The sequence below is a fragment of the Coptis chinensis genome, chromosome 7, assembly GCF_015680905.1.
Source record: "Coptis chinensis isolate HL-2020 chromosome 7, ASM1568090v1, whole genome shotgun sequence".
Taxonomy (NCBI): domain Eukaryota; kingdom Viridiplantae; phylum Streptophyta; class Magnoliopsida; order Ranunculales; family Ranunculaceae; genus Coptis; species Coptis chinensis.
In genome coordinates this window covers 68,306,792-68,334,322 of record NC_141462.1, presented here as the reverse complement: position 1 = coordinate 68,334,322, position 27,531 = coordinate 68,306,792, and the positions used below count along the sequence as shown (strand labels likewise).

Genomic DNA, 27,531 nt, shown 5'->3' with positions numbered 1-27,531 from the left:
CAAAGAGAAATGCTTTAATTTTTCATGTAGCATGGCGATTAACAAAACAAAATATCTTGACTTACGATATTTTATCTCTATTCGCCGACGTCATTGGCCTGTCTTCATCATCCATATGACAAAAGTTGGTTTTCAATTCTCTCAATCAAATCAAAGAAAAAAAAAAAAATTGGAGTAGGCAAAATATGTTATGGACCAGGAGTACGCCGAGGATACACAGAATAATTGAGAGTGGCAAGTGATATGTGCGAAATGGTATAGAAGTGGACTGACTGTACAGGATAAAATGTTAAAGGAAAAGTCTGGGCCTCAAGAACCCAAAACAAAGCCCAGATAATCCAGCGTTTCTAAACTCTGGTTAAGCTATAGAACCTAACCATGGTTAGTTAATCTCTTCTCCACCTGGTTCTTCTTCTTTGCCTTGAAAAACTAGACCTCACCATTTTTTTTTCTCACATTTTTCACTTTCTTGAGTTTCAATCATATATCAATGGAGACACAATGGATCACAGAACTTCCACATAGTAATATGGATAAACGACCAAGAAAACGAGCTAGACTAACTTGGGACATGCCCCCACCTCTTCATAAGGTATATTCATTATTTCATTTCATTTATCTCGATTCTTTTTAATGTTTATTGATTGTTTGTGAGTTTAATTTAGGAATTGATTGTAATTATATGATTGGAAGAACAAAAGATTGAAAATTTCGTTATTTAATATGCCCAACGTGGCCATTTGTGGATAAATGTAGGGGATTCCACCAGTGTATTGTGGGCAAGAATATATTAATGGAGTGGCTTCGAATCATGGGTTTTCGTCTATGTATTATAAAGTACAGCCTCGAAATTTATCCCCACCTTGGAGGAATGATGATAAAGAAGGGCATTATGTTTTTGCCATTGGAGACAATCTGACTCATCGTTGTAAGTTCTGGTTTTAATACTTACTTGTATTCAACTTGTAATGTTCTTTAAACTCAATTGTGATTCGTGAATTGTGTTGTCTTAATTTCGCAGACCGAATTATGAGTAAAATGGGCGAAGGTTAGTTTGTGCTGTCTTTGGGACTATCATTGCTAATTTAAGTTGAGTGTCGGAGTTGCAATTAGTTTGATCATTATGCTGAGTTCATCTTCTGGGTAATATTTCAGGAACATTTGGACGAGTGTTGGAATGTTGGGACAATGAAAAGAAAGAATTGGTGGCCATTAAAATTGTCCGTTCAATTCACAAGTACCGTGAGGCTGCTTTGATTGAAATTGATGTTCTTCAGAAGCTTTGCAAATTTGATGTTGGAGGCACTCGGTATGGATCTTGTTTTTGTTTGTTCAATTTTGGTAGCTGAAGATGTTTTAGTTGAATGTGGTATAAGTGGTTCTATTCTTGCAGTTGCGTGCAAATACGGAATTGGTTTGACTATCGAAATCATATTTGTATTGTAAGTATTTGATTATATAATGATACTTGTATGTGATTGATATTGAAGGGCAATGAGTTCCCTTCCTGCCTAAATTTCATGCGAGTTAAAACTTGCATATGAATTTAAATGGTTTAACAGGTATTTGAGAAGCTAGGACCAAGCTTATATGATTTTCTCCGCAAAAACAGTTACCGTTCATTTCCCATTGACCTTGTTCGGGAGCTTGGCAGACAACTCTTGGAGTCTGTAGCATGTGTGTGAACAGTAATTGCACCATTTTTTTGTCTTGCATTTCTCTTGATGGCCAAATGCTGTCTTTGAACATTGAAAGTTGGGCATCAAGGTTCTCGATCACCATGTTATGGTTCCATCATGAGTAGTTGAATGACTGTTGTGGTTGGAACTAGGAACTGCAAATTTTCCATACTCTGACTCATCTGTGTCTTTGGCAGTTATGCATGATCTGAGACTTATTCATACTGATCTGAAGCCAGAAAATATTCTTCTTGTTTCTTCGGAATATGTTAGGGTGCCTGACTATAAGGTAGTGACATACTCAACCCTTTCTAAATCGTCGTTATGACAGAGCTTGACTCTGACACAAATTTTCTCGTTACTGGTTGTTCATTTAGCATTTCGGATGTTTTTAATTAGCTCGTAACTGATACATTTTATTTCTGATTTTTGGCTGCAACTAAGTTTCTGTCGCGTTCCACCAAAGATGGTTATTATTTCAAGAATCTTCCGAAGTCCAGTACTATTAAGCTCATTGATTTTGGAAGTACAACTTTTGAGCATCAAGATCACAGCTATGTGGTATCAACAAGACATTACCGTGCACCAGAGGTCATCTTGGGTAATACTTTGTTCTTGCTGCAACTGCTGTTTTATTTTATTTTCTTATTACCTAGCTCTACGATAAATTGTTTGGTACCGTCTGTTGCAGGTCTTGGGTGGAACTATGCTTGTGACTTATGGAGTGTGGGTTGCATACTTATTGAGCTTTGCTCGGTTAGTTCATTGGATCCAATTATTAATATTATTTAAACTTGTTATTTTGTAAATTCTTATGACTTCAGGTTTCTTAGACATCATTACGACAGTACATATTCTCAGATTCTTGAGTTTAGGCCTCTAATGATACTTGGTTGAGAGGACCTAGGAAGCACGGATATGGACACGTGACAGGGATACGACACAACACGGATATGCGGACACGTTATTTTTCAAAAATATAGGACACGGATACGTCATGGACACGTTTGAATAATATATATATAAATATTATATAATTGAGCATTTTTCACCAAATTAAAATTAAAATGGCAATTCTACTTCATAAAATGACCAATTCAAACACATTAAGCAGCAACTTACATGTATAAGTGTATAACACTGCAAGCAACTTACATGTATAAGGTTTTAAAAGGAAGTTTCCTTTTTTTTGCAGATTAAAATTAGTTAGTCAGGTACCACTTAATCACTTCATCTTTCTTCTTCTTCTCTTGCATCTCTTCTTATCTTGGATTTTATTTCACTTGTATTTTTTTTGTTGAAGTTCCAAAAAATTTTTGTGAGATTACTATTCTGGCGTGTCCCCCGTGTGTCGGAAATTAAAAAAATTAATTATAAAATCGGATACTCCAAATCGCGTATCCGACACGTATCGGGGCGTATCCGTGTCGGACACGTATCGGACACCGATACTTCACCCTTACAGACGTATCGATGCTTCATAGGAGAGGACTTAGGCTAGAGGACCTCCTGTTTGGGTGGGATAATGTAATTTTGACTTACGATTCTTTTGAACTTGGTGATGCTATCTCTCTACCTGGATTTATACCTACCTTTTTCGCCTTGCTAAGGAGGGTAATCTCGATGTTTTTTTACCCTTCCGAAATCACATGCAGGCTGTATTTCACGGGTATGTGGAAATGGTTGCCATGTCCAGAGTCGTGTCGTGCCAACAGCGACACGGACCTAGTACGACACAGATACGGCATCTACGGTATCAACGAAGAAGATGATCAGATTTTCCAATATTGGTTTTGGTAAATAGGATTCGTTTCTTAGACATTGTAGTGTGTGCCTTTACTAAATTAAGTAAATTCATGATTTTCTTATCTGGGTTCTTCAAAAAGAAGCAATATGAGATTTCATTTAAGACATGTACCAGCCCATTCTACTGTAAACATATATTTCCAACGTTAATGGCAAATAATATTCTTTTTTATTTTTTTATTTTTTACAAATTAAATTAAAATATTAGCCTTGTCCCCGTATCTGATTTTTAGACCTTGCTGTGTCGGATTCGCTGTACAGGTGTCCAAACCCGACACTTGTACCCGTACCAATACCCATGCAACATAGCATGCAGGCATTTGCGTTTTCTGACCCTATCTTTTGGTATATCTTAATCAAAACAGTCGTAATACTGTCAATCAAACTACATTATAAATGTGAACATTTGTTGGAAGTTGGAAAGGAGTAGAGGCTTGTAGTGGTGGTTGGGGAGGTTGGTCTTCTCCTATGGCAATGATTTAAATGCTTAAACACTCTGCAAGTTTGTCTAAAATGAAGTCAAATGACACCCACTGCTGTTATTTTCATTGCCCTGTTTCATAGTGTTACCTTAGAGAAGTCTAGATTTTCTTATAATTATTTATGCTTGGACTATGACATAAAGAATGCAGTACTTCAACCTTTTGTGTTATTGCATGTGATCTATATGTAAGTCTATCTACCTGGTTCAGGAAGTTGTTTGTTTAAATTGGAAGTAATTCAGAAGCTTATTCCGTTTTTCTTTTGATGTAAAGGGGGAAGCTTTATTCCAAACTCATGAGAACTTGGAACATCTTGCCATGATGGAGAGGGTGCTAGGCCCACTGCCTCAAAATATGGTGACAAGGGTGGAGTGAGTTTCTGTTTTGTCTATTTTGAACTTCCTTTTCAACTCCACTTATTATGCATAGAACTTATAAGGTACACTGTTCTGTCTAGTCGGCGTGCTGAGAAATACTTCAGGAGGGGTGCACGATTGGATTGGCCTGAGGGTGCTACTTCAAGAGAAAGCATGCGAGCAGTTTGGAAACTGCCACGTCTCCAAGTAATCAAGTCTTACTTCTTATATCATGGATATCTGTGCCCTAAATTATGCTTCAAATGACTGATAATGGCTGTTATATATGACAAAAATGTTGTTAGTTTTGTGGATGTGAATGTTTTTTCTGAGTGAGTGGGTAAACGTGGTTGGGATGGATGAACCAAAAAAAAAAAAAAAAATCATGAGAGCATTTTCAATTTGGGGTGTAAACAGTATAAGTTGTACTCCCCATCATCAAGAACACCTGTCCAGTGGGGGGTGTAAATTGTATAAGTTAGTTATCAATTTGTAAAGGGAGGAGAAAATTCTCATCAGTTTACACTACTTTTAAGAGACAGGCTTTAGTTAGAATGACGTGTGGGCGTTATGATAGTACGAGTACCTCCAACTGATGTGGGTGTGTTGAACTACAAGACATGTTCAAAGTAAGGACTCCTTCATAAATCTCCATTGTGAAGGGCAACTTTCCTCCTTTCTTCTCTCACTATCTCCTACTTCTCCCTTAAACACCACCACCCATCACTTATGTTCTTTGCTAATTTCTATCATCTCAACCATCATTTCTTAATTTGTCGTTTTCAGTTTCACAATCACAAGTTCTTAAGAGACCCATTCTGAATTCGCCAAATTGCAAGAGATTAATATTTTTGAAAAGGAGACAAATTGATAATTGTTTTTCCAAACTTGGCTTAGATATATTTCTGATTACTAACTTTGTGACATTTGCACAAGTTTTTGGTGATGATTTGATCAATTGAAGATTGTTCCTACAGAATTTATGTTTATAATTTGTATCACTTTTATGATTTATAAATTTTCTTGATTTCCTAGTGAACTTCTAAATATCAAGCTAGTGACCCAGATTGAGTTATGGTAATCTTGTTTCTGAAAAAGAGGAAACGAGATTGAAATCTGCATCATTATTTTGTGGGATCGAACTTATACAATGGCGTGCATGTAAATTTTATGGGGATTGATCCCACTTATTTAGCTAAGATGTTATCCAGAATGATGTCAGTGTTTATAATATCCAAATTTGTATATTTTCTCCATTGGAGACGTTCAAGTGTTTTACTTTTCATACCAAACACTAGAGTGGAGTTGGTGGTGATAAATCGTAAGTGGAGCCTAGGTGGATTTGTAATTTTACACTCCCCTTTGGAGATGCCCTGAGACAAAATGATCTGTGGTTTTTGTTTGTTCCAGTGCCTGTCATTGCTTTGTTTTTCTCAGTTTCTAACTGCAACTTTCAAATATACATCTGTGTTTAATGAACATTAAGCCTTGTGCAAGGAAGATTATAGTCTTCCTCTCCTCTGGTTTAAGTCTCTATGTAGAGATGTTAGGATCTTTGTATCTTTGTTAATTAATAATTATTAATGACGAGTCAAACTTTATTAGTAAATATGGGGAAGATGGGAACATGGATGGAATTTTCTATCTTCAGAGGCCAGGTCTGGTGGTCTGGTTCTTATGGGATGCCCTAATGGTAGAGTGCAAAGGAAGTCTGAAAGGCGCTTATTCACTATCTGCTAGATATATTAATGATGTTGGTGGTTTCAGATGGGTTTTCAGCAATATTTATGGGCTGTCATTAGTAGAGGAAAATGAACAATTCTTTGCAGAATTAGTAGATATTGGACTATTGGACGGTGTTGGAAAGCTCCTTGGTGCTTGGGAGGGGACTTCAATCAGATAAGATTCAGTAGAGAGAAAATTGAAGGTTGTAGATTGACCAGAGAGATGCATGAGTTTAATCAATTCATCAATGATTGCTGTAATTTTAATGAGCGAAAAAAAAAAAAAAAATCATCAATGATTGGGGTTTGGGAGATTTTCAATTACAAGGGTCGATGTACACATGTTCTAATGGACAGGAAAGGGTCAGAATGAGCAGAATTGATCACTTCCTAGCCACATCAGATTGACTTGAACACTTGGGATGGAAGATAGAGAGAGCATTAGGCAGTTTCTTTTCAGATCATCAGATGATTCTCCTTGATGCATGGAAACTTCCTGGAGGAGCAAGACCGTTACAATTTGAGGTATGTGGTTCGAGAGTTTGGATTTGGTGCATTTGATGTAGGGGTGGTGGAACGAAATCCATGTTAGCACCAAGACTGGTTTTGGTGGTGTTTACATAACTCGGAGACTAAAACACAAACTAGGAGACTAAAGATGCTGGTGTTTACAATTGATGCAGGCTAGTGTTTACAGGAGTTCAAATTTCAGACCTATTAGTCTCCTTGGTGTTAAAACACTAACTAGGAGACAAAAGATGGTGGTTGAACTTATCATTTTTAAGTACCAACAAGCTTCCGTAAGCAATAGACAAATTCTTGATGGCGCATTGACTGCTAATGAGATTATTGACTCTCATAATAGAGCTTATATTCCTGGGGTCGTTTGTAAAATGGATTTCTCTTGTGAATTGGGATTTTCTCGATCTTGTACTTGTAAGAATGGGGTTCAGGGTTGAATGGATTTCTCATAATAGAGCGTACTTTGTGTGTGTGTGTGTGTGTATACTGTAGATATATATACGTTTCAGTTTTTGAATCTATCCCAAGCTACTTTCAGTAGTTATTTTGTGGATTATCAGAAATTAGCAAATACAGAGACAAGGTCAACGTGTCGTCAAATGTAAATATGGATACATCATAAATGTATGGTTCTTTTTAGTTATTACTTTTGCACATTGTTTCGACCTCTGTGGTACTGAACGCACTGCCATAATGGTATTGGAAAAAATCATGGTGATGAGACTGAAAGACCATCTATTATATCTGAACTCCCTCGAGTTATTTCTGTTTTGATTAATAGTGATAAAATGGGGAAGGGAAGAAGAAAAAAGAAAAATAAGTACGTATTTCACTAAGTACATTGACACGGATAGGTGTGTCCGTATCCGACACAGATATGAAGAGTTGGACACGGCAAATTTTCAAAAATTGAGGTATATCACACACAATGTGTCTGACACGGACACATGGATACATATCCGACACAGATTATCTTCAAAATATGGCGTGTCCATGTAACTTAGGTATTTCATACCAACCAAAAAAAAAAACTTAGGTATTTCATCAATCAAAGCTTCAATTACCGATAAAATAACAAGAAGGTTAAAGTCAATCAACAGTATTGGATAAAAAGAATATTCAATTTACCAAATTTCTCTTCGATATAATCTAATAAACTAAAATTAACCTTCTGGTCATTGCTTTATTTTTCATAATAATGTTCTTATTTGATTACTGAATTACGCCAAGAAAAGTGCTATGCAGCTGGAATTTTTTAAGGCTTGTAATATAATGGTCTGATATATAACTACTCGTTGGTTGCTTGCAGAACCTTGTGATGCAGCATGTGGATCACTCTGCCGGAGATCTAATTGATCTCTTGCAAGGCCTCCTCCGTTATGATCCAGCTGAGCGGCTGAAAGCAAGGGTAGCACTACGACATCCTTTCTTTACAAGAGATCAGAGAAGGTGTGGCTATCCCTTGTAGCTACTAGTCCGACATAAGAGTCTGTTATGAAATGAACGCTCTAAGGACAAAACAAAAGTGTGGAATGCATCGATCCGCAGAACGTTCTTCTTACTCTGCCAAAAGCATTGTAAGTCTACTACTGTACATGGAGCTATTACTCATTTTGTTATTGTCTTTTCGCAAGGCTTTGTCTGTCTGGAAAAGTGTAAACTGTGTACAAGATGAGAATCTGTAGTAAAAATCATACATCTTTGATTTGTGTTTTCTTATAATATTTTCCCATGTACTTTTCCCTGTTTTTGAACTTGTACATTGTAATTAAGATATGAATCTCGAGGTTACAATAGACCTCAGAAGGAATTGGCTAATGAGTGATGGTAAGTTCTGAGTAACACCAGACATGTAAAAGCATGTGGTATTCTTCAAAATCCCAACAATTTACAGGACTGGCAGAAAGCTTCAACAGAATGTTTCCTTAAAATTAAAATTTCCAGAAAGATTGTGAATGAGATTTTTTTTGTGAACGAGATTTTTGTTTTGCTACAGTTCATAAGCCCTAGAAAGGAAAAGACTGAGCACATGAAAACCACAAATTTTTTTTGACAGGATCATTGCTAAACTTTCAGGAACCGATTGGCAGGTAAACGAGAAAGGAAATTCTAATGTATATTTTTTATAGGGATGCACCGGAGAACCATCAATGTGATAAGAGGAAGAGTACAAAGAAAGAAAGGCGCACCTTCAGTCAGTGGCTGCAATGAGCGGATGTTTCAGAGCAGGTAAAGAAGGGTAGTTATGAAGCTAAAGGGTTTCAGTTCCAAGAAGATATCAGGTGTGCTGAAGCCATATTAAGATGTGCTAATTCCATTGGCCGTTTTCCAAGCTGCTAGCATATGATTATATAAAATTAGCACCTGCTACTGAATATAGAATTAAGATCTTGTCATTAATAGTTGAGAACTTAGGTCCCGTTTGAACTTGACTATCAAAGATGAGCAAGTTCATCAAACCTGCCAGACTACAATATAGGAGTTGGATTTGTTGTCTAGGGCATGATTATGTCCTCAGAAGCTCATTCCGCTCTATTGGGTTAGTGGGTGGTTCATTAGTGTCGTAGCTCATGGGGGAAAATTTCCATATAGCTCTGCAAAATTGTCCACATCTGCCAGGCCACCCATTCCGGCTCGAAGCACTTCCACAACCCCAGTGCTTGGCCATCGTGTAGCTGTTTCAAGTATCTTACTTATGAGTCAGTATTTTTGTGCCTTGGTAACGTTGTTTCAATAATGCTGAGCATCACCCCCAGTTCTGGCTTATATATAGCTTCAGAATAATGCTGGCCACTGATCAAAATTCATTTTTGGCTATGAGATTTTGGACATGTACTAAATTCGATGTTACAATTGACTGATTAGCGTGGGCAGTTCGATATCACAATGGGATAATTGGTCAATCGGCTTGTTGTTTGGAGGCAAGTGTATTGCGTTGAAGATTTGAAGTGATTATGGGAAGTGTAGAAATGGACAATGTTTTATCGCTCAGGCCTCAGGGTGTCAGTGGGTTGGGTCAGGCTCAATTCCTGACTTTAAACGATTCAAAGAGGGTAGGATTTAGACCCTAGATTTTAGAGTCGTCCTCCCAGAACAACCTGCTTGTTGCTTCAAAGTAAAAGCTAAGACTCATTGCAAAATGAAAGAAATAAGTCCAACTACATTTGCAAAAGAAAACTCACCTATAAAAACAGCACGTGGAAACGCAATCAGAATATGAATATGATATTTGGATCAGCGTTAAAAGACATTAATCGGAAATTAAAATCCAATCATTGAGAATGTCATATCATCATACCCAAACATAATTTAGATTCGAAGTTCCAACCTTGTAAATTTATCCTCCAATGTGTTTTGCATGCATCAATTTTTCATGGTGAACATTAAGAAGTCAGAGTCAAGGATTCATGGATATGATCTTGTGTTTTGCATGCATGGTGAAAATTAAGAAGTAAGAGCCAAGGATTCATGGGTATGAGATCTCCTTGTTTTGCATGCATGAACTTTTCATGGTGAAAATTAAGAAGTAAGAGCCAAGGATTCATGGGTATGAGACCTCTTGATTATTCCTATAGCATACACGCCCGAATCGAATAACAAATTTATGTTTTAGTATGTCATTTGTCCTACCATCAAAAAAAGTATGTCATTAGTCGATCATTGGACACTTTTGTCATACCGTGGTGGATTCCATAGTCCATAATCATCGAGTCATCGTTATATATTTAAGTAAACTCTTCCAAGCAACTTTTATCAATAAAAAAAGTCCCATACTCATCATTCAAAGATCCGCTTTATAGTTTACTGACGTGTACGCTACCGTTTTAATTTAATAAGTTATCTCAGCTAGGATTTTCATTTTAATTTTAATAATAAATAAGAGAATTTCGTTTTCTTATTGTAATTTTCTTTTCTGGTTCGCTAAAGTGGGATTGATTCTAAAGTTTTAGTGACAAACACTTTTCCTTTTGAGGACCTTTTTTTTTACATTTTCTAGAAAGGTGTCAACATGATTGCATTATATATATATATATATATTTTTGATAAGTGATTTGTTTTTTTAGGTAAACTTGACAATTTAAAATTTCATCACTTTAATCCAACTAAATTGTATTCCATTAGTCCATTACATGGTGTCCTAAAATAGATTGTACCGAAAAAAAACAGGCATGAAATAATGAAATTATCCCTTGTAAACTATGGTTATTACCAAAACTTGATTAGGGGCCGAAAAAGATAATCAAGCTGACATGGCCATTACTAAAACTTGTTTAGGGCTAACATGGCAGCCAAAACTAGAAAAAGTAGTCCCTGTCTCAAATACAACCCAAACCAATTTACAGCTTTGGTGTGTTGTCCTCAAAAAACAAGTTCGCTATTGCAAGAACAACACGTGATGAAGGGTTAGTCTTTCCAAATGGGCACCGTGATTCCCACAAAAGAGAATTATTAAACAGAAGATCGGTCACGTTCAGTCTTTTTCTCTATCCCGAGTAGCACCACTTTCTCTCTCCACCACATCGTACTCGACACGTGTCCAGCTTATTCGACTTACGTAACACTTAACCCCACTACCTACTGTCCTACTCAATAACCACCCTCCCCACTCTAAAAAAAAAACTAGTTTCTTTCATACCATTCCTCAAAACACAAACTTCTAAGAAAAAACATGGTGGAGGTAGTAAAGACAAGTGTGGGCAGTTCAGGAGAGGAAGAACAGTTCTTGTTGGACTCAGGAAATGAGGAAAGGTCTTGGAGGTTAAACTTTGATAGCATTCAACGTTGTTCTGAGTATACTGATAAACCACCTCCACGTCATTACTGTCTTGGTGTCCTAGGTATGTTTAGTTGTTTTTAGTAAAGTTTTGTTAAGTAGTTGGTGTGACTTGTTTAAAATCTTGTGTAAATAAATTACTATTGGTTCTGGTTTGTGTAGAGAATACATTTGCTATGTGGATCTTGCCAAAAAGAATAATAGGCTTTGAGAAGTTATGAGTCAGTTCTGATTAAGTTTTTATTTCAGTTCTGTTAAAGACATATCAACATAAATGGCTGTAGCAGTGACTTTACCTTTGCTTTAGGCATGTCTATTTTTTACATACATGTAATGATGCTCTTTGCTCATTCTCTTTACTCTAGAGAGTAAATGGAATGCCTCTGTTTTACTAGGAATCTTCATAATATGCAACTGTGAAATGAATTTTCCTGAAAAACGAGCGAAATACAACCTGGGAACCTATGTATACATTGGACACATTTTAATTGTCTAATTTTGTGTCCAAGCAAACTAGAAATGCTTTTGGATTGATGCACTAAGATTCCTTCTTTATAAAGTGTGTGAGCCTTTTTTTTATTGCTTTGTTTGTGGGCCTAGCTTCCGAAGATGTGGTTGCTGAGTATTACCAGCAGCAGGTAGAAATGTTGGAAGGGTTCAATGAAATGGATGCCTTAGCAGAGCGTGGTTTTCTTCCTGGGATGTCAAAGGTTTATATGATCTCTGGCTTTTATTGGTCTTCTCTTAGAGGGGTACTACAGCAGTAATTAATTTTTATCCCGTTAAATGCTTAAATGTGCTTTTGTCTATTTCTAGGAAGAGCGAGATAAGATGGCAAGGAGTGAGACAATGGCCATCAGATTATCAAATTTTGCAAACATGGTTCTTTTTGCTGCTAAAGTTTACGCATCAATCAGGAGTGGTTCATTGGCCATCATAGCATCTACATTAGACTCACTTCTAGATCTATTGTCTGGTTTCATCTTGTGGTTCACTGCATTCTCTATGCAGACGCAGAACCCCTATCAGTATCCCATCGGGAAGAAACGTATGCAACCACTGGTCAGTTACCTTCTGTAAACTTTCTATTGCCAGAGTCATATACGTTATGGACTTATTGTTGATAGCAATTTAAGTTCTTACATTTCTTGACATATGTTGCAAATGGTGGCGAAGATTAAATTGGAATCGTATTCTAAAAGAACTTATGCACACTACAATTGTACTAGTACATCATCATAGGTCATGTGTATGGATTGGTCTGTTGTTCAGCCTTTTTTCAATCAGATAGTCTGGAAATATTCTCTTGGACATTGCACACCCATTGGGTTGCTCTTAAAGTGGGACACATTATAGAAGTATTGCCCATTTCCTCTTTGAGGGTATTGGCATATTGCTAAAGAAAATTATAGAGAAAACTGTTTTTTGTTTTTGTTTTTGTTTCAAAAACTTTCAAAACCAAAAAATATATTTTATTGAATATTGGAATGAAATCATACAAAAGTAGTAGGGGACAAGCGCGCTACAAGTTGCAAGGCGTCTCTGAACAGGAAAAGTAATATTTGCCGTAATTATTTTTCTTGTAATAATTCTATATATTATAATAGTGTTCGCGATATATATATATATATATATATATTTATTTTTTTATTTTTTTATTTTATTTTTTTCTTTCTAAAAGGTTATTGTATCATATAGCAAAAAAAGTGTTACTAAGTAGTTTACAAAGAATAAGAGATAAGATTGGAGAGTGCTTGATTTGTAGCATTAACTTTACACCATTCTTCCGTTCACAAATCTGTAGTATGTCGTGTCCTTGCTTTCCATTATGTGTAGAAAGGGTGGCGTAGAATTCCACCAATGCCTCATTACATCGGGCAGACAAAATTGCTTTTCTTGGGCGTCTCTCCACACTGGTGGTATTTATCTGATGTGATTAGGTTTTTATTTGATCCCAGGTTGCTATGAGCCTCCGATGCACCTTGTCTTCTTGAATTGATTTAACTGCAGGTTTACAATCAAATTCGAACCATATATTCCTCAATCCCAGTTCTATTTCCTTATTCCCTCCAGCAAAACTTTCAGCAATGAAATAAGTAGCAATGTCTAGTCTTCCAAAATAAAAATTAATGACAGCACTGTTACTCTCCCTCAGTAGTATATCCCTTCCAGAGACACCTGGGTTATGCTACATACATGACTGATGGGTGGACGATATGTGCAGGTTGGCATGTAGTTCCTACTATCTAGTTGTTATATGTAACTGGTTAATATTAGTGGCTTAGGTAGCAATCTTGAGTATTAGTGGTCTGCTTAATTGTAGTTTTAGTATGGTAGTGGGTAGTTCCTTGCTACTATCTAGCAAGCGGCGTAGTGGTACTATCTTGAAGCTTGTGAGTGGATCAGCAAAGGTAGGCAGAATATATTGTGATCTGCACATTGTGTTGATCTTGGAGGCATTGGCTCCCTCAGGTAAACCATATCGGAAGCGGAATTTCCTCAAACGAATTCCATTGTTCTACTCTTGTTCTTATGTTAAAATTATTTCGAGATTTTACCAGGTCACCTTTGAAAATCCATTAGTATTACCTGTATTCATGCATGAAAAGAGGGAACGGGGGGAGGGGGAGGGTGCCAGTAGCATTCAAGGATTTCTGAAGAATGCGAATAATCGGCACTTCCCCACAGTTAATGTTTCCGTTTATTTACTGGTTCAACTCTATTTATTTCTAAAAGTATTCATAATATTTGTTGTGAACTTGTGAGAAGAAAGAAAGAAAAACAAGTGGCCTCGTTACTTCTTTTAACTTACAGTTCTCTTCATATGTAAAAATGATCGTGCATGGTACTAATTGTATGCATTGTGTAGTTGGTTTATCATACTCATTTCCTCGAATGAAAATGGTTGCAGGGAATCCTTGTTTTTGCCTCAGTTATGGCGACATTGGGTATGCAAATCATCTTTGAGTCAGTTCGGACATTGGTATCTGATGTAAGTGCATCATTGAAGTATACGTGATTTTTTTCACAGCTTGAATCAGGGTGCTGCTGCTTCAATTTTCTGCTTGTTGATTGGGCATATTCTTTACTCCCAATTCTGTACTTAATTGATCGTTGGTTTGTTGGCTGTAGGAGGATGACTTTCATTTGACTAAGGAGCAAGAGGCATGGGTCATTTCCATCATGCTTTCAGTAACACTGGTGAAGCTCCTCCTAGTACTTTACTGCCGCTCTTTCACAAATGAGATCGTCAAAGCTTATGCTCAGGATCACTTCTTTGATGTCATCACGAACATTATTGGTCTTGTTGCTGTACTCCTTGCAAATTACGTAAATGACTTTATGGACCCTGTGGGAGCTATACTTGTAAGTGATGTATCCCCCTTTTCTTTTGAGGAGTAGCTGCCTAAGCATGAAGATGAAAATTCACTAGTTTCCATCTATGCTAATGCTTATTAGGAACACTCTTTGATCCATTTATGTAATAGGGTAAACTTAGGTTAAGATCTATGCTTACTGCTGAATTTCACATCTTGGCAAAAGACTTTTCTTCTATTTCTGTCCATTTGTTAGAGTGTTTCTGTCCAACCAGATCTGGCCCTAAACTATATTAGGACAACTGATCTGGCAGTGTGGTTTTACTATTATCCCGAACGAAGTGAGTGTTTGAGTCAGGAACGCTTAAAACGACTTGTCCGTCTGTCCTTGTCTTTTAGTGTTCCAAAAAATAAAAAAAAAACTCGTAGCACCCCCTCCATCCTTCTTCTTCCTCAAAACCTCAACCACTTCTTCTGTCTCCACGCTGCTTTCAGATAACCCCTCTCCTCATCTTCTTCTTCCTTTCTACTCCGTTCGGCCCACCGGTTACCGGTATACTAGTTGTTATACAGGAAGGTCTGGTATGATTCTAGTTATTATTATCGTGTCCAGACTTGTTCTTGTTTGTCTTAGTTTGGTAACCTTGTTTGTATGACCCGACATTTTATCACATGCAGTTGGCATTATACACCATCCGAACATGGTCGAGTACGGTGCTGGAAAATGTAAACTCCCTGGTAGGCAAGTCAGCAGCCCCAGAGTATCTCCAGAAACTAACGTATCTGTGCTGGAACCACCACAAGGCCATCAGACACATTGATACTGTGCGTGCTTACACCTTTGGGTCTCACTACTTTGTTGAGGTTGACATTGTCTTGCCATCTGACATGCCCTTGCGGGAGGCACATGACATCGGGGAATCCTTGCAAGAGAAGCTTGAGCAGCTGCCGGAGATTGAGAGAGCCTTTGTTCATCTTGATTATGAATTCACGCACAAGCCTGAGCATGCACAATCACATTCTTAGTTGTAGCGCAAATGTTTTTGGCCATGAGATGGACATCGCACAGAAAGCTGTGTTGTAAATTATGTGAGTTGGGTATAACTGTGCAGTAGTTGAAAGTACCCACATCGTAGCCATTGTGAAAAACTTTTATGGTTTATTTAGTTAATATATGTGAGGCCTAAAAGATTCCAGGTCCTTTAAATTTCTGATTAATCTGGTATTTACTGAAATTATCATTTTTGTTGATAGGAACCTAAATACATACCAAGTCGCAAGGCATCAATAAGTCTTCAATGTAAATGTAACTGTAATTTAGATCCACGTGCGGTGTAAAATCCAAATTACAGTCCTGCTGCGGGTAGGATTTTATGAACCACAATGGTAGAAACATAATCATGGTTGTCATTGTTTTGTTCATTTGTCTAGTCGTTCTCCGAGAGTAACTTTTTTTTTTAATTGGCAATGAGATTCTTTGATGTTGGCAGGGTTTATGTTATTACCCAAAGATTTTACTGACTTTGCTAGTCGGCACCTGCCCCAGAGCAACTTGTTTCTCTGTACTAATCTTCGAAAGTAACTTGCCCGTTATATGAACTTCATTTATACGAACTCCAAACAAACTCCACTATGAAAAATATTGAAATAGAGGCTGATTTTTGGTGGAGATAGTCTCCTCACAATATAGATTATCCTTAGAAAAAAAATCATCACTTTTGAAGATGTCTAGACTCTATACGTATCAAAATTTGTAGATTTTTCAAATTTCAAAACAACTTTTGACAAGGTTAAATATTTTTCGTTTGGGCTGATTTTTGTAGGGAGATCCTCCGTTATGAGAAAACTATCTTCACCAAAAATCAGCCATTGATTCATCTTATAAATCCACTTTTAGTGGAGTTCATATAACGGACTCGAGTAAGTAAAAACCAAGACTCTCAGCAAAATGGAAGAAATAAGTCCGACTACACTGCAAAAGAAAACTCATCTGTAAAATTGACACAGACATCCAATCCAAACATGAAATGATCTTTGGATCATATCCAATCATTGAGAATTTGGCATCGTCATACTCATACCCAAACATAATTTTGATTCGAAATTTCTAACTTGTAAAATCACCCTATAGATCCGTTTTACGGTTGCATGCATGAACTGTTTAAGGGGAACATTAAGAAGTCAGAGTCAAGGATTCATGGGTATGACCGTATGAGATCTCCTTGATGCCGATAGCACGCACGCCCGAATAGAATAACAAATTTACGTTTTAGTATGTCATTTGTCGACCATTGGACACTTTTGAGTTTTGTCAAACCGTGGTGGATTCCATAGTCCATAATCCATACTCATCGAGTCATCGTTATATATTTAAACTCTTCCCGAACAACTTTTGTCAATAAAAAAAAGTCCCATACTCATCGTTCAAAGATCTGCTTTATAGTCTACTGACGTGTTCGCCACCATTTTAGTTAACTAAGTTATCTCAGCTAGGATTTTCATCTTAATCTTAACAATAAATAAGAGAATTTCGTTTTCTTCTTGTAATTTTCTTTTCTTGTTCGCTTAAGTGGGATTGATTCTAAAGTTTTAGTGACAAACACTTTTCCTTGAGGACCTTCTTTTTTTACATTTTCTAGAAAGGTATCAACATGATTGCATTTATATATATATTTTTGATAAGTGATTTGTTTTTTAGGTAAACTTGACAATTTAAAATTTCATCATTGCTTTAATCCAACTAAATCGTATTCCATTACAAGTGTCCTGAAATAGATTGTAACGAAAAAAAGGCATGAAATAATGAAATCATCTCTTGTAAACTATAGTTATTACCAAAACTTGATTTGGGCATCTCCAATAGGGTGTAAACGGTAGGGGCAAGTGTCAAAAAACACTTTCTAATGGGAGTGATATACCGTAGACAATAGACTATTAGTTGATAGAGGGGGTGGAGAATTTCCCATATCGATATTAGTTGATAAAATAGTCCGGGCGACACTCCAACACACGTCCAAAGAAAAAAGACGTCACTTAAAGTAATGTCTCAAGATTTATTTAATAGCTTTGCCACGGAACTGGTCCGTCGCTATGGGTTTAAGTGAGAATGGAAATCACGGACGTCACTTGAACTCACATCTCAATATTTACTAGCATCATGCACGTGTAATGCACGTTTTAACAATACAGATTTATAGAGCACAGTGCCTGATCACGCTGTTCTGTAAGAGTTCAGTAAATTATGCTTTAATTGAGACAAAAAAATTACAAAGTTGATGTCGCATGTACAAAAATACAAAAAAATAAACTTAAGTATAAAAACATCACAGACAGATACATTAGCTGTAGGCTACTGCCCCAATCTTCTTTTACCACTTGATCCAGTATGCTTCATATATATGATACTTAGTTACGTTGTTTCAGCACCACGAACACAGAAAAATAAGTACATACAATGACCGACTACTGCTAGCAAAGTTTGTCCTGCTTTAGAAGCTTGGACAATCACTTCGACCGACTACTGCTAGCAAAATTTATCCTGCTTTAGAAGCTTGGAGAATCACTTCCATTCCTTTTTGAGCCTGCATAATAAGTAAAGTGCCGCTGCTATACATTTTGTGTTCCTTCAAACATTGTTGCTTCTTGCACTGACAATTTAATAGGAATAATCAATGGTAAGTACCATCCAAATCTGTTTCCAATAAAAACTGGGAAGCGATGGTTTGTCACCCAAGTCTAACGCCTATAGCAGGTCCGATCCGAGTATATTATTTAGTTGAGGCACTACAAATCAAGAAGATTCCTTCAGAGAGAACAATGTGAGTATCGTTGTTTTGGCTTCTTCCAGGATTAATTTCCCAAATCAATGCCCCCTACTATTGGACAAACTTCAGATAGTGAATCAACCATATCAACCTGAAATAGCACCACATATCATTTTCGGAACAAACACACACGATTGCATTATGAAATAGTAGTTTTAAGAGGCTTCTAGCTTAACATAACTGCAATTGAATGCACTTTGTGAAAAAAAAAAAAAAAAAAAAAAACAAACAAACAAACAAACAAACTGCATTTGAATGCACTTCGCCAATAAAAAAAAAGAAAAAAAAACTGCAATTGAATGCACTTTACCTTCATTCCGAAGGGATATATTGAACTTTTAGGTACCAAGTTGAATGCACTAAAAAAAAAAAAAAAAAAAATGCACTTTGCCTTCATTCCGAAGGGAAATAATATTGAATTTTGAGGTACCAAATTTCCCTGCACATTATATATCCAACTGCCTTCAAAAAAAAAAATTGATGAAATGCTTTCATCAGAAAATTTTGATGAACTAATTTCATGTGGAACTACATATGTCCAACTGATGTAAGTTATACATATAACACCTGTTGCATTTTTATTTTTTGGTAATCAACATTCATGCATATATATATTAAATTGGTTTAGGAGTTACAACGGATCAATTCTCCTCCAAAGCGTCTGTCAACCAAAACGGTGGCAATGTAATCCACTCAAAACGTGGAGGGAGATCTTGTCCATGTATGGCTAACATATGGGCTACTCTATTTGATGTTCTTGGTACCCAATTTATACATGTATAGTCAAAACAGAAAAATAGTTCCATTGCATCAAAGAGCATAATCTCTGACTTCCAGGAAATGTTTGCACTCCTTTTGTTCAAAAAGTTGCATATGTTTCTTGCATCTACTTCCACTTCAAGATTGGCAGTCGTGAATTTTCTGCTCCATTAAATGGCCCTGAGTAATCATTGGCTTTCTGTCTCTTCTGTTGTATTCACATTTCCTCAATATGTTCTTGCAGCCACAAAGAATCCTTTTGAGTCTCGAATACATATCCTAATCCACTGAATTTACCTTGTTCTTCATGCTATTTATTTTTGCGGAGAAAGGAATTAGAGAAGAGAGAGAGAGATTGCCCTCGATATATTTTCTTGCGGTTTTGGGCGTACTTTTTTTTTCTCGCCACGTCATTGCAACCAACCAATTAGAAACGACTCAGCAAGTTTTTTTTTTTTGTGTTGGATTATGTGTTATAGTCGCGCCCCAAACCAATACCCACCTTTCGTGTGTTCTCAAAAGCAAGTTCGTTGTTGTAAGAACAACACATGATCAAGGAAATTTAAGTCTTTTCAGGGCATATAAATAAATCAAGGACATATAAATGAATCGGATGGTTTGTTGTTAATGGGGACCATGGGCTGGGCGACCAAGAGTGCGATAACTTAGGATGCATCTGTTTCCTGTGCTCCTTTTTCCTTCCCGCTTTTAGTAAAAACTTGTTTTGGTGAGCTAACCTTATCCTTCTTGCTCTCTAGTTCTTTTCCTTTTCAGGTAAAATCCTCAACTGTTGACAGTGTGAGTTCTATTAAGGGGGGCTTCTAAGGTTCTAGCTTCCAAGTTTAGTAACTCTGTTGGTAATATCTGCTTCTCCTTCTTGGTGTTTGCCTCCTCTAGTAAAATCCTCCAGTGTTAACATTGTGAGTTCAGAGTAGGAAGAAAGCGCCTTACCTCTTTATCTTCGTAGTTGAACTAGTTTCTATAGATGGATTCTCAGTTAGATAATCTTTAGATGTTTCCTCCTCTCTCAGCTTCTCGCGAGCAGGGACGAAATCCAACCTTAGTTAACAACCAGATGCAGAATAATATTATGAATGCTACATGTAACCAGGCGTCGAACTGGAGCTCTCTCTTCCAGGGAGGTAATGTCTCTACATCGGATACCTCTCTCCAAAGGTTTGATCTTGAAATGATTGAGGGTGTTACCCAAGTGCCGATGGATTTGAGGTGGAAAGGTCTCAATGTGTGGAGTGAATATGTTGTGGATTTTTTTTTCTGGAACAGAGGCTTCCATATCCGGTGGTAAAGGAGTTCTTGAAGAAAAAATGGAAAACAAAGGGTGAATATGAGATGGTTGCTGATTCTGATTCTGATCTTTTTTATTTTAAATTTTCTAATGAGGAAGATAAGAGGAAAGTGTTAGAAAATCCCCAGATCTACATGGCAGGGAAATGTTTCATTGTTACTCAATGGTCTTAGGACATTGAGAGGAAAAAGAATTCCGTTAAAGCTATACCAATCTGGTTAAATATATATAATGTGCCTAAGGATCTATGGACTGGAGAAGGGTTGGGTTTTTTAGCCAGCCGAATAGGAGATCCACAGAGGATGGATGAAGCCACAGCATCAAGAAAGAGATTATTGTATGTGAGGGTTTGTGTTCTAGTTGAAATTATTGCAGAGTTGCCAGACTCATTCAAAATAAATATGGGTGGTGAACATGTTAGGAAAATCTCTGTAGAGTATGGGTGGGTACCAAAAAAGTGTGATTATTGCAAAAGGTTTGGACACAAGACTGATGACTGTATCAGTATAGGGCATATGCACAAGGTGATACTCCTGTGGAAACTAGGGTGCACACAAATGAGATTACAAGTGTGACCACCAATAGCATTAGAAATGATTCAGGGGCAGAGAACAGAGAGCACAATGAGGCACCAGTCACAACCTCACAAACTGAGATAGATCGGGAAGAGAGAGGTGTTCAAATTGTGGAGTGTGCTACTGAGGGCACTATGAATGACATGAATTTGGGAACTGGAGGTTTAAATGCAACTGGGGTAGATTTGAACAGTCCAGAGAATACCATGGGTGAAGACAATGCAACGAGAGTGGATGCAAGAGTGGAAACAATGATAAATGAAGAAGATCCTACATTGGGATTAGAAGAGATGAATACAATAATGGAAAGGGTAGAGAACGAAGTGATGGCTATAGTGTTAGCAACAACAGCAGAAGTACCAAAAGAATCTGCAAACAGGCAGGAAAATGAGTGACAGTGAATCAAACGTATGCTAGCGTAATATGTTTGCGGCCTTAGTACCTTTTGAGAACACTCAAACTAATGAAATGCAGATAAATCCAAATCCGTTGATGCATTATGATGTTGAGCAGAATGAATACAACAATCTCTTTGATGCAACCAGAAATGGGGACTTGTCCGATGAGGAGCCTTCATAGGAGGAAACCATCTACTTCAAGGATATGAATAATATCCCCCTGTCTGTACCAGAACCACTTGCTTCTCCAAAAGCTGGTGTGATGACGAGGAGTAAAGGTCAAACACCTAATCAGTCAAGTGGTAAGAAAAGCAAAGGAAAGAAGAGCAGGGGACGCCCCAGGGGTTCAAAAAACAAAAACTCAAATCTCTAAATGATAGGTCCAATTTGTATTTGGAATGTGATAGGAGCAAATGATCTGTTGAAAGCAACATAAATAAACAAGGTGAGACAAAATAAGAAGTTGTGTATCTTTGGTCTGCTAGAAACGAAAGTTAAGCAAGCCAAGTATGACCTCATAAGACATATATGTTGCCCTACATGGGAACATACTAATAACTATGATAGGAGTCACTCTGGACGTATCTGGATACGCTGGGATCCGTCTGTAGTCAGAGTTCATTGAACAGACGCTTCAGACCAGTATATACATTGTAGAGTTACATATCTTCCAGCACCAGAAGAGTTCTTGCTCACAGTGATATATGCTAGTAATGCTCCACAGGAAAGGCTAGTGTTGTGGAAGGATTTGCTGGGCATCCACATATCGATTCAGATGCCATGGTGCATAGCAGGCGACTTCAATAACATTTTGTTTGCAAATGAAAGGTTAGGTGGAGATCCTATGCATCCGAATGATGCGACTGATTTTTGTCTATGCATACAGAATGCGGGACTCTCAAATATCAAATCTACAGGGTTCTTTTACACCTGGTGGAATAAATCTATCTGGTCAGCCAGAATCATGTCGTGGATTGATAGATGTTTGGTTAATAGTTTGTGGCTATCTCGATACCCGCAAACTTTAGCTGAATTTTTGCCACAGGGTGTTTCTGATCACTCCCCTATACTAATTACATGGAATGATCTTAACAGAAAGCCAATACCGTTTAGATTCTGCAACTTTTGGGTTTATCAGGCTGAGTTTAAGACTATGCTAGGGGAAGTTTGGGCAACTCAAATCTATAATAATCCGATGTATATCCCGATGCAGAAACTCAAGTTACTAAAGGAAAGGTTTAGACCATGGGCAAGAAGGAATTTCTCCAATTTACATGAGAGAGTAATTGTTGCTAGGCAAAATCTGTAGGATGTGCAAGTGTTGTTTCAAAATAAGTCTGATGATGCTATGTTGGGAGCACTGGAAAGGGCTGCAATGCAGAAGTATATCAGTCTTGCACGAGCAGAAGTGGAGGATATGAGACAAAAAGCTGAGGAGAAATGGATGATAGATGCACCAGATTTTTCTTCAATTCATTGAAGGAAAAAGCTGCCAAGAAAGGTATTTGGGCAATTGCAAATGATCAGGGGGTTATAGTTCATGGTCAGGCAGAAGTATCAAAAATCATTATTGAGTATTTCAGAAAGATGATGGGTACTGATGCGCCGCCAGTTAGAGAGAGAGAGTTTTTCATGGATTTGAAAGTCCGGAATGTCATCGAGCCGAACATGAGGGAGGTACTTGATGCAAAGGTTACGGGAACAGAGATTAGGCAAGCCATCTTTGACATGGAGAATAATAAAGTGCCTTGTCCGGATGGGTTTAATCCTTTCTTCTTCAAATATTGTTAGGAGACAGTGGGAGATGATGTCATAAATGCTGTTAAAAATGTGTTCAGATGTTTCAAGATGCCGAGGGGTATCAATGCAACCTTCCTCTGCCACATCCCAAAGGTGAGTAACCCTTCAAGAGTGGAAGAGTTTTGACCCAGAGCACTGTGCAACACGATATATAAGTGCATATCAAAAGTAATCACCAATAGAATACAAATGGTGATATCTAAACTAGTACATGAGAATCAGTTTGCTTTTATCCCAGGTAGATCTATTCAAGATAATATCCTCATGGCTCATGAAGTGCTGAGAGGATATAATAGACGTCATGGCACACCCAGATGCTTAGTTAAACTGGATATCAGAAAGGCATATGATACGGTAAGCTGGCAAACGATCCTCCTTTTGTTGGAGAAATTTGAAGTCCCTCAGAAGATGCGACGATGGATTCATATGTGTATTAGTACAGCTTACTTCTCTGTCCTGGTGAATGGGTCTCTGGAAGGGCTTTTTGCTGGGGGAAGAGGTTTGCGTCAGGGCGACCCCATGTCCCCGTATCTTTTTGTGCTAGTCATGGAAATTTTGGGAATTGTGATCAGGGAAAGCATAGAATCCAAACTCATGCGATACCACTCTAAATGCAAGAGGAACTTGTTGACGCATTTGGCCTTTGCTGATGACGTTCTCATTTTCTGTAAAGGGGAAGTAACCTCTATAGTAGCCCTTAAGGACTGTTTACAGATATTCAGTGAAACTACTAGACTCAGCATCAACCCTCAGAAGACTACTATTATGACGGGAGCTATGATCTATGATGATGCACGAGCACTGGCCCAGATCCTAGGATTGGAACTTCGAAACCTCCAGTAAGATATCTCGGTCTCCCACTCATTTCTGCTTGCCTTGGAATCAAAGAATGTCAACCATTGATTGAAAAGGTTACAGGCCGTATCAAGGACTGGAAAGCTAAACTACTATCTCATGTAGGCATACTACAGTTGATCCTCTCGGTCTTGAGCTCTCTAAACATTTATTGGGCCAAAACATTCATACTTCCTTTAGCTGTTCTGGAACAAATTAAGAAAATCTGTGTCACCTTCCTATGGAGTGGAACTGATTCCAAATGTTGTGTGCATCAAGCAAGCTTGAGCACTATATGCAAAACAAAGGAGGAGGGCGGTCTAGGGATGATGAATATGGAAACATGGAACAAGGGCGCTCATTGTGGGTTGTTGTTCAAGATCACAAGTAAAGAGAATAGTGTCTGGGTCAATTGGGTTTGAAAAACCAGTTGGAGAGTAAATTCTTGTGGACTATGCCGATTCCCATAGATTGTTCTTGGTCATGGTGCAACAATTTGAAGTGTAGAAAGGAAGCAAGAGAGCTAATCTGTTATTCTATCTCAAATGGTGAAGATACTCTCTTATGGCATGACATTTGGTGCAGCAGCAGTCCTCTCTTACATAATCCACAAGCGGTAGCCAAAATCATGCTTCTTCTCAATGCAACAGTGAAGGAGCTATTGACCAATGGAGGCTGGAATGACATTGTTAGTAATTTACAGTGCAGTACCCTCAGAGAAGATATTTTGAGTACCAAAATTAATCGACACATAAAGAGAGATCGAGTAGTGTGGATACCGCATCACAGTGGATCATTCACGACGAGCAGTGCGTACCACTCTCTGAGAAGACATGGGGGAAAGGTTAGATGGCAACGCCTGGTATGGGGCCGACTGGTTATACCTAGTCATTCCTTTACTGTCTAGCAATTATTCTCAAACAGTCTCTCCACTCAAGACAGGTTAGTATACAAAAAGATTCTAACACATTCATCATGCTGCCTGTGTCAGCAAAGTCGGGAATTCTCAAATCATCTATTTTTTTACTGCTCCTTTTCTCGAGAGGTGATCAATGGCATTAAGATAGTCTTGGGTATTGTAACTGATTGCAGAAGCTCAAATAGAGAATGGTCTTCTCTTTTGAAACTTTGCAGAGGGTCTAGCCAGGTGGTGGAAATCTATAAGAGTTACATATGTGCAATAGTTAATGGGATTTGGAAGGAGTGCAATGCACGCAGGTTCTCTAATCATAGTAGGCCAGCATCAGTGGTGTTGAAATGCATTCTGAGGAATATGAGAAGATATATACAGGTGAAGGTATCGGAAATGGAGGACACTGATGATGCCCGAAGGCTAGCTCAGGATCTCGGGATCCAAGTGAATTTTAAAAGTGCGACACAACAATATTGCACTTGGGATCCACCGAACAGATGAGTTAAACCGAACACGGATGGGAACATGCGCAGAAATGTAGGGGCCATGGGGGAGCAATCCGAAACAGTAAGGGTGAGTTATTGACTGCATTCACTGATAGTGGAGGAGAGAGGTCAGTACTCTTCCAAGAACTGAAGGTTATTGAGATTGGTTTGTGTAGATGTTTGGAACTAGGCTGTGTACAAGTGGATGTGGCATTGGACTCATTACAAGCAGTACAAATGATTAACAAGCTAGCCAAGCTGCCATGGAACTGTCAAGATGTGTTAAACCACATTTTAGATACATTGTCACAGTTGTTAAGTTGTACCTTCTCACATGTTTTTCGGGAGTCAAATAGAGTTGCCGATCACCTGGCTGGCCTCTCTATTGCCCATGGTTTTAATTTTGTGAATGTTGGTCCTCCTATATGTAGAGAGTTGTATAATCTCATTGAGGAGGATGCAAGAGGCACCATTTATGTAAGAATTGGATGATGAATACAGGTGAGGGTCAGCCTAACCCTAGCTCAAAGTTTAAAAAAAAAAAAAAAAAAAAAAAAAGGGTTAGGGAGTCTTTTCAAATGTCCACCATGATTCCCACAAAAGAGAATTATTAAATGTTCAGTCTTTTTCTCTGTCTTGACTACAAGAAATTGGGTTAGGGAGTCTCTTTTATACACTCAAAAGATTGAAGAATATTGTTTTATAAATTTACTACTATTTACCTTTTTTATAAAGTGGAAACTACATACTTGTACAAAGAAAAAAGGGTTAGTTAGACTTACAACCCCCAATTGCAAGATCCAACAGCTACGAGATGATTTTTTTTTCTCGGATTTTTTCTTACAATTGTATCACTAATATTTTTGAAAATGAGGGGGTAACACTAATTGGTAACTAGTAATGGGGGGGTAAGTCTATCTAACCCAAGAAAAAAACCTAGATGCAAAGGTTTTGACTATGACTACCCACGTAATGTGGAAGTGGATAAATTAGTTGTTGGGATTTGTAACTATTTTATTCTCTTTTTTAGCCTTATATAACTACCAAATTAAATATTTTCACTAAAGCTAATAGAGTTCGATTATAACTACCTGTTTTGCATTTTAAAATGCATATGTATCACAAATTAAAACCACACCCACGTAATAAACTTATTTTAAAATACATGATGCATTTTAAAATGTAGATGGGTTTCTGCATTTTAAAATGCGCACAGATACAAAATGTTTTTTATTATGCAATAGGTTCGACAATGCAACGAGTTAGATTATAGGGGGTTAGGATTTAGGGGGTTTATGTTTAGGGTTTAGTGTATAAATGTTTTTAGGGTTTAGGCTCAGGGTCTAGTTTATTGAGATTAATTTAGAGTTTATGGTTTAGGCCTAGGGTCTAGTTATAGAGATTTAGGGTTTTAGCGTTTAGAGGTTTGGAGTTCAAGCTTAGGGTCTAGTGTCAAATGCCTATGGGAGACACAATGTTTTTAGGGTCGCGGTATTAGCACCCTCATAAATTGGACTAGCACCCCTTTGACCAATTCAATGGTACTAGCACCCCTCCATTAAATACACAAAAAACACTAACGGCAAGCACTTGCCGCGGGATCGCACAATCCACGGCATCAGGTTGCCGCGAGATCCCATATCCCACGGAAGGTGGCTGCCGTGGGTCTTTTTAATTTTTTTTTTTTTTTTTTTTAATAGCCACCATAAAAAAAAAAAAGTTAGTTGTCGCGAGATGATTTTGTTTACTAAAATGGAGTATTTGCTTGTGTTAATTATCAAAACTCTTATTCATTAATTTGATCACAAAATTTTCTTATAGCATATGAAAATATTTGCCGCGAGATAGCAAAATTATGGCTCGATTGTATATTTTTTTTGTCATGGTTTTGGTGTTGTTCTTGGAGTGTATAAAGAAATTTTAAAGAAGAAAATGAGGTATCCATATATCGTGTGTGTTCAATATGCAAAATTTGAA

At 37.6% G+C, this 27,531-nt stretch overlaps 2 protein-coding genes across 5 annotated transcripts; both read left to right on the top strand.

Annotated features, from left to right (window-relative positions):
* The first annotated feature begins 367 nt into the window (after positions 1-367).
* On the top strand, positions 368-9,028 carry LOC147488536 (serine/threonine-protein kinase AFC1-like). 4 transcript variants are annotated; one of them, XR_015200686.1, is made up of 13 exons: positions 372-592; positions 757-928; positions 1,022-1,048; positions 1,156-1,309; positions 1,394-1,442; positions 1,563-1,677; positions 1,877-1,968; positions 2,124-2,280; positions 2,371-2,435; positions 4,241-4,338; positions 4,425-4,530; positions 7,879-8,146; positions 8,699-9,028. XR_015200686.1 is itself a non-coding variant. In XM_086569724.1 (12 exons), exons 1-12 carry the CDS (start codon positions 491-493, stop codon positions 8,035-8,037), a joined length of 1,296 nt encoding a protein of 431 aa, XP_086425850.1. In that variant the 5' UTR covers positions 372-490; the 3' UTR covers positions 8,038-8,411. The 4 variants fall into 4 exon arrangements, 2 of the variants coding, with proteins under 2 accessions (XP_086425849.1, XP_086425850.1); XR_015200685.1 differs by having other exon boundaries at positions 368-592; positions 2,124-2,435; XM_086569724.1 differs by lacking the exon at positions 8,699-9,028 and having other exon boundaries at positions 7,879-8,411.
* A 2,125-nt stretch (positions 9,029-11,153) lies between these two features.
* LOC147488535 (metal tolerance protein 11-like) lies at positions 11,154-15,878 on the top strand. Its single transcript, XM_086569725.1, has 6 exons — positions 11,154-11,407; positions 11,944-12,053; positions 12,160-12,405; positions 14,255-14,335; positions 14,476-14,709; positions 15,339-15,878. Exons 1-6 carry the CDS (start codon positions 11,239-11,241, stop codon positions 15,684-15,686), a joined length of 1,188 nt encoding a protein of 395 aa, XP_086425851.1. The 5' UTR covers positions 11,154-11,238; the 3' UTR covers positions 15,687-15,878.
* The last annotated feature ends 11,653 nt before the right edge of the window (positions 15,879-27,531 follow it).

What these genes read in the sequence shown, in the direction of transcription:
- LOC147488536 (XM_086569723.1), top strand. Translation starts at nt 491, where the DNA reads ATGGAGACACAATGGATCACAGAACTTCCACATAGTAATATGGATAAA. An exon ending in AGACAATCTGACTCATCGTT is followed by an intron (nt 929 to 1,021) that starts GTAAGTTCTGGT and finishes TTAATTTCGCAG; the next exon opens with ACCGAATTATGAGTAAAATG. An exon ending in GGAAACTGCCACGTCTCCAA is followed by an intron (nt 4,531 to 7,878) that starts GTAATCAAGTCT and finishes GGTTGCTTGCAG; the next exon opens with AACCTTGTGATGCAGCATGT.
- LOC147488535 (XM_086569725.1), top strand. Translation starts at nt 11,239, where the DNA reads ATGGTGGAGGTAGTAAAGACAAGTGTGGGCAGTTCAGGAGAGGAAGAA. An exon ending in TTCGGACATTGGTATCTGAT is followed by an intron (nt 14,336 to 14,475) that starts GTAAGTGCATCA and finishes TGTTGGCTGTAG; the next exon opens with GAGGATGACTTTCATTTGAC. An exon ending in ACCCTGTGGGAGCTATACTT is followed by an intron (nt 14,710 to 15,338) that starts GTAAGTGATGTA and finishes TATCACATGCAG; the next exon opens with TTGGCATTATACACCATCCG.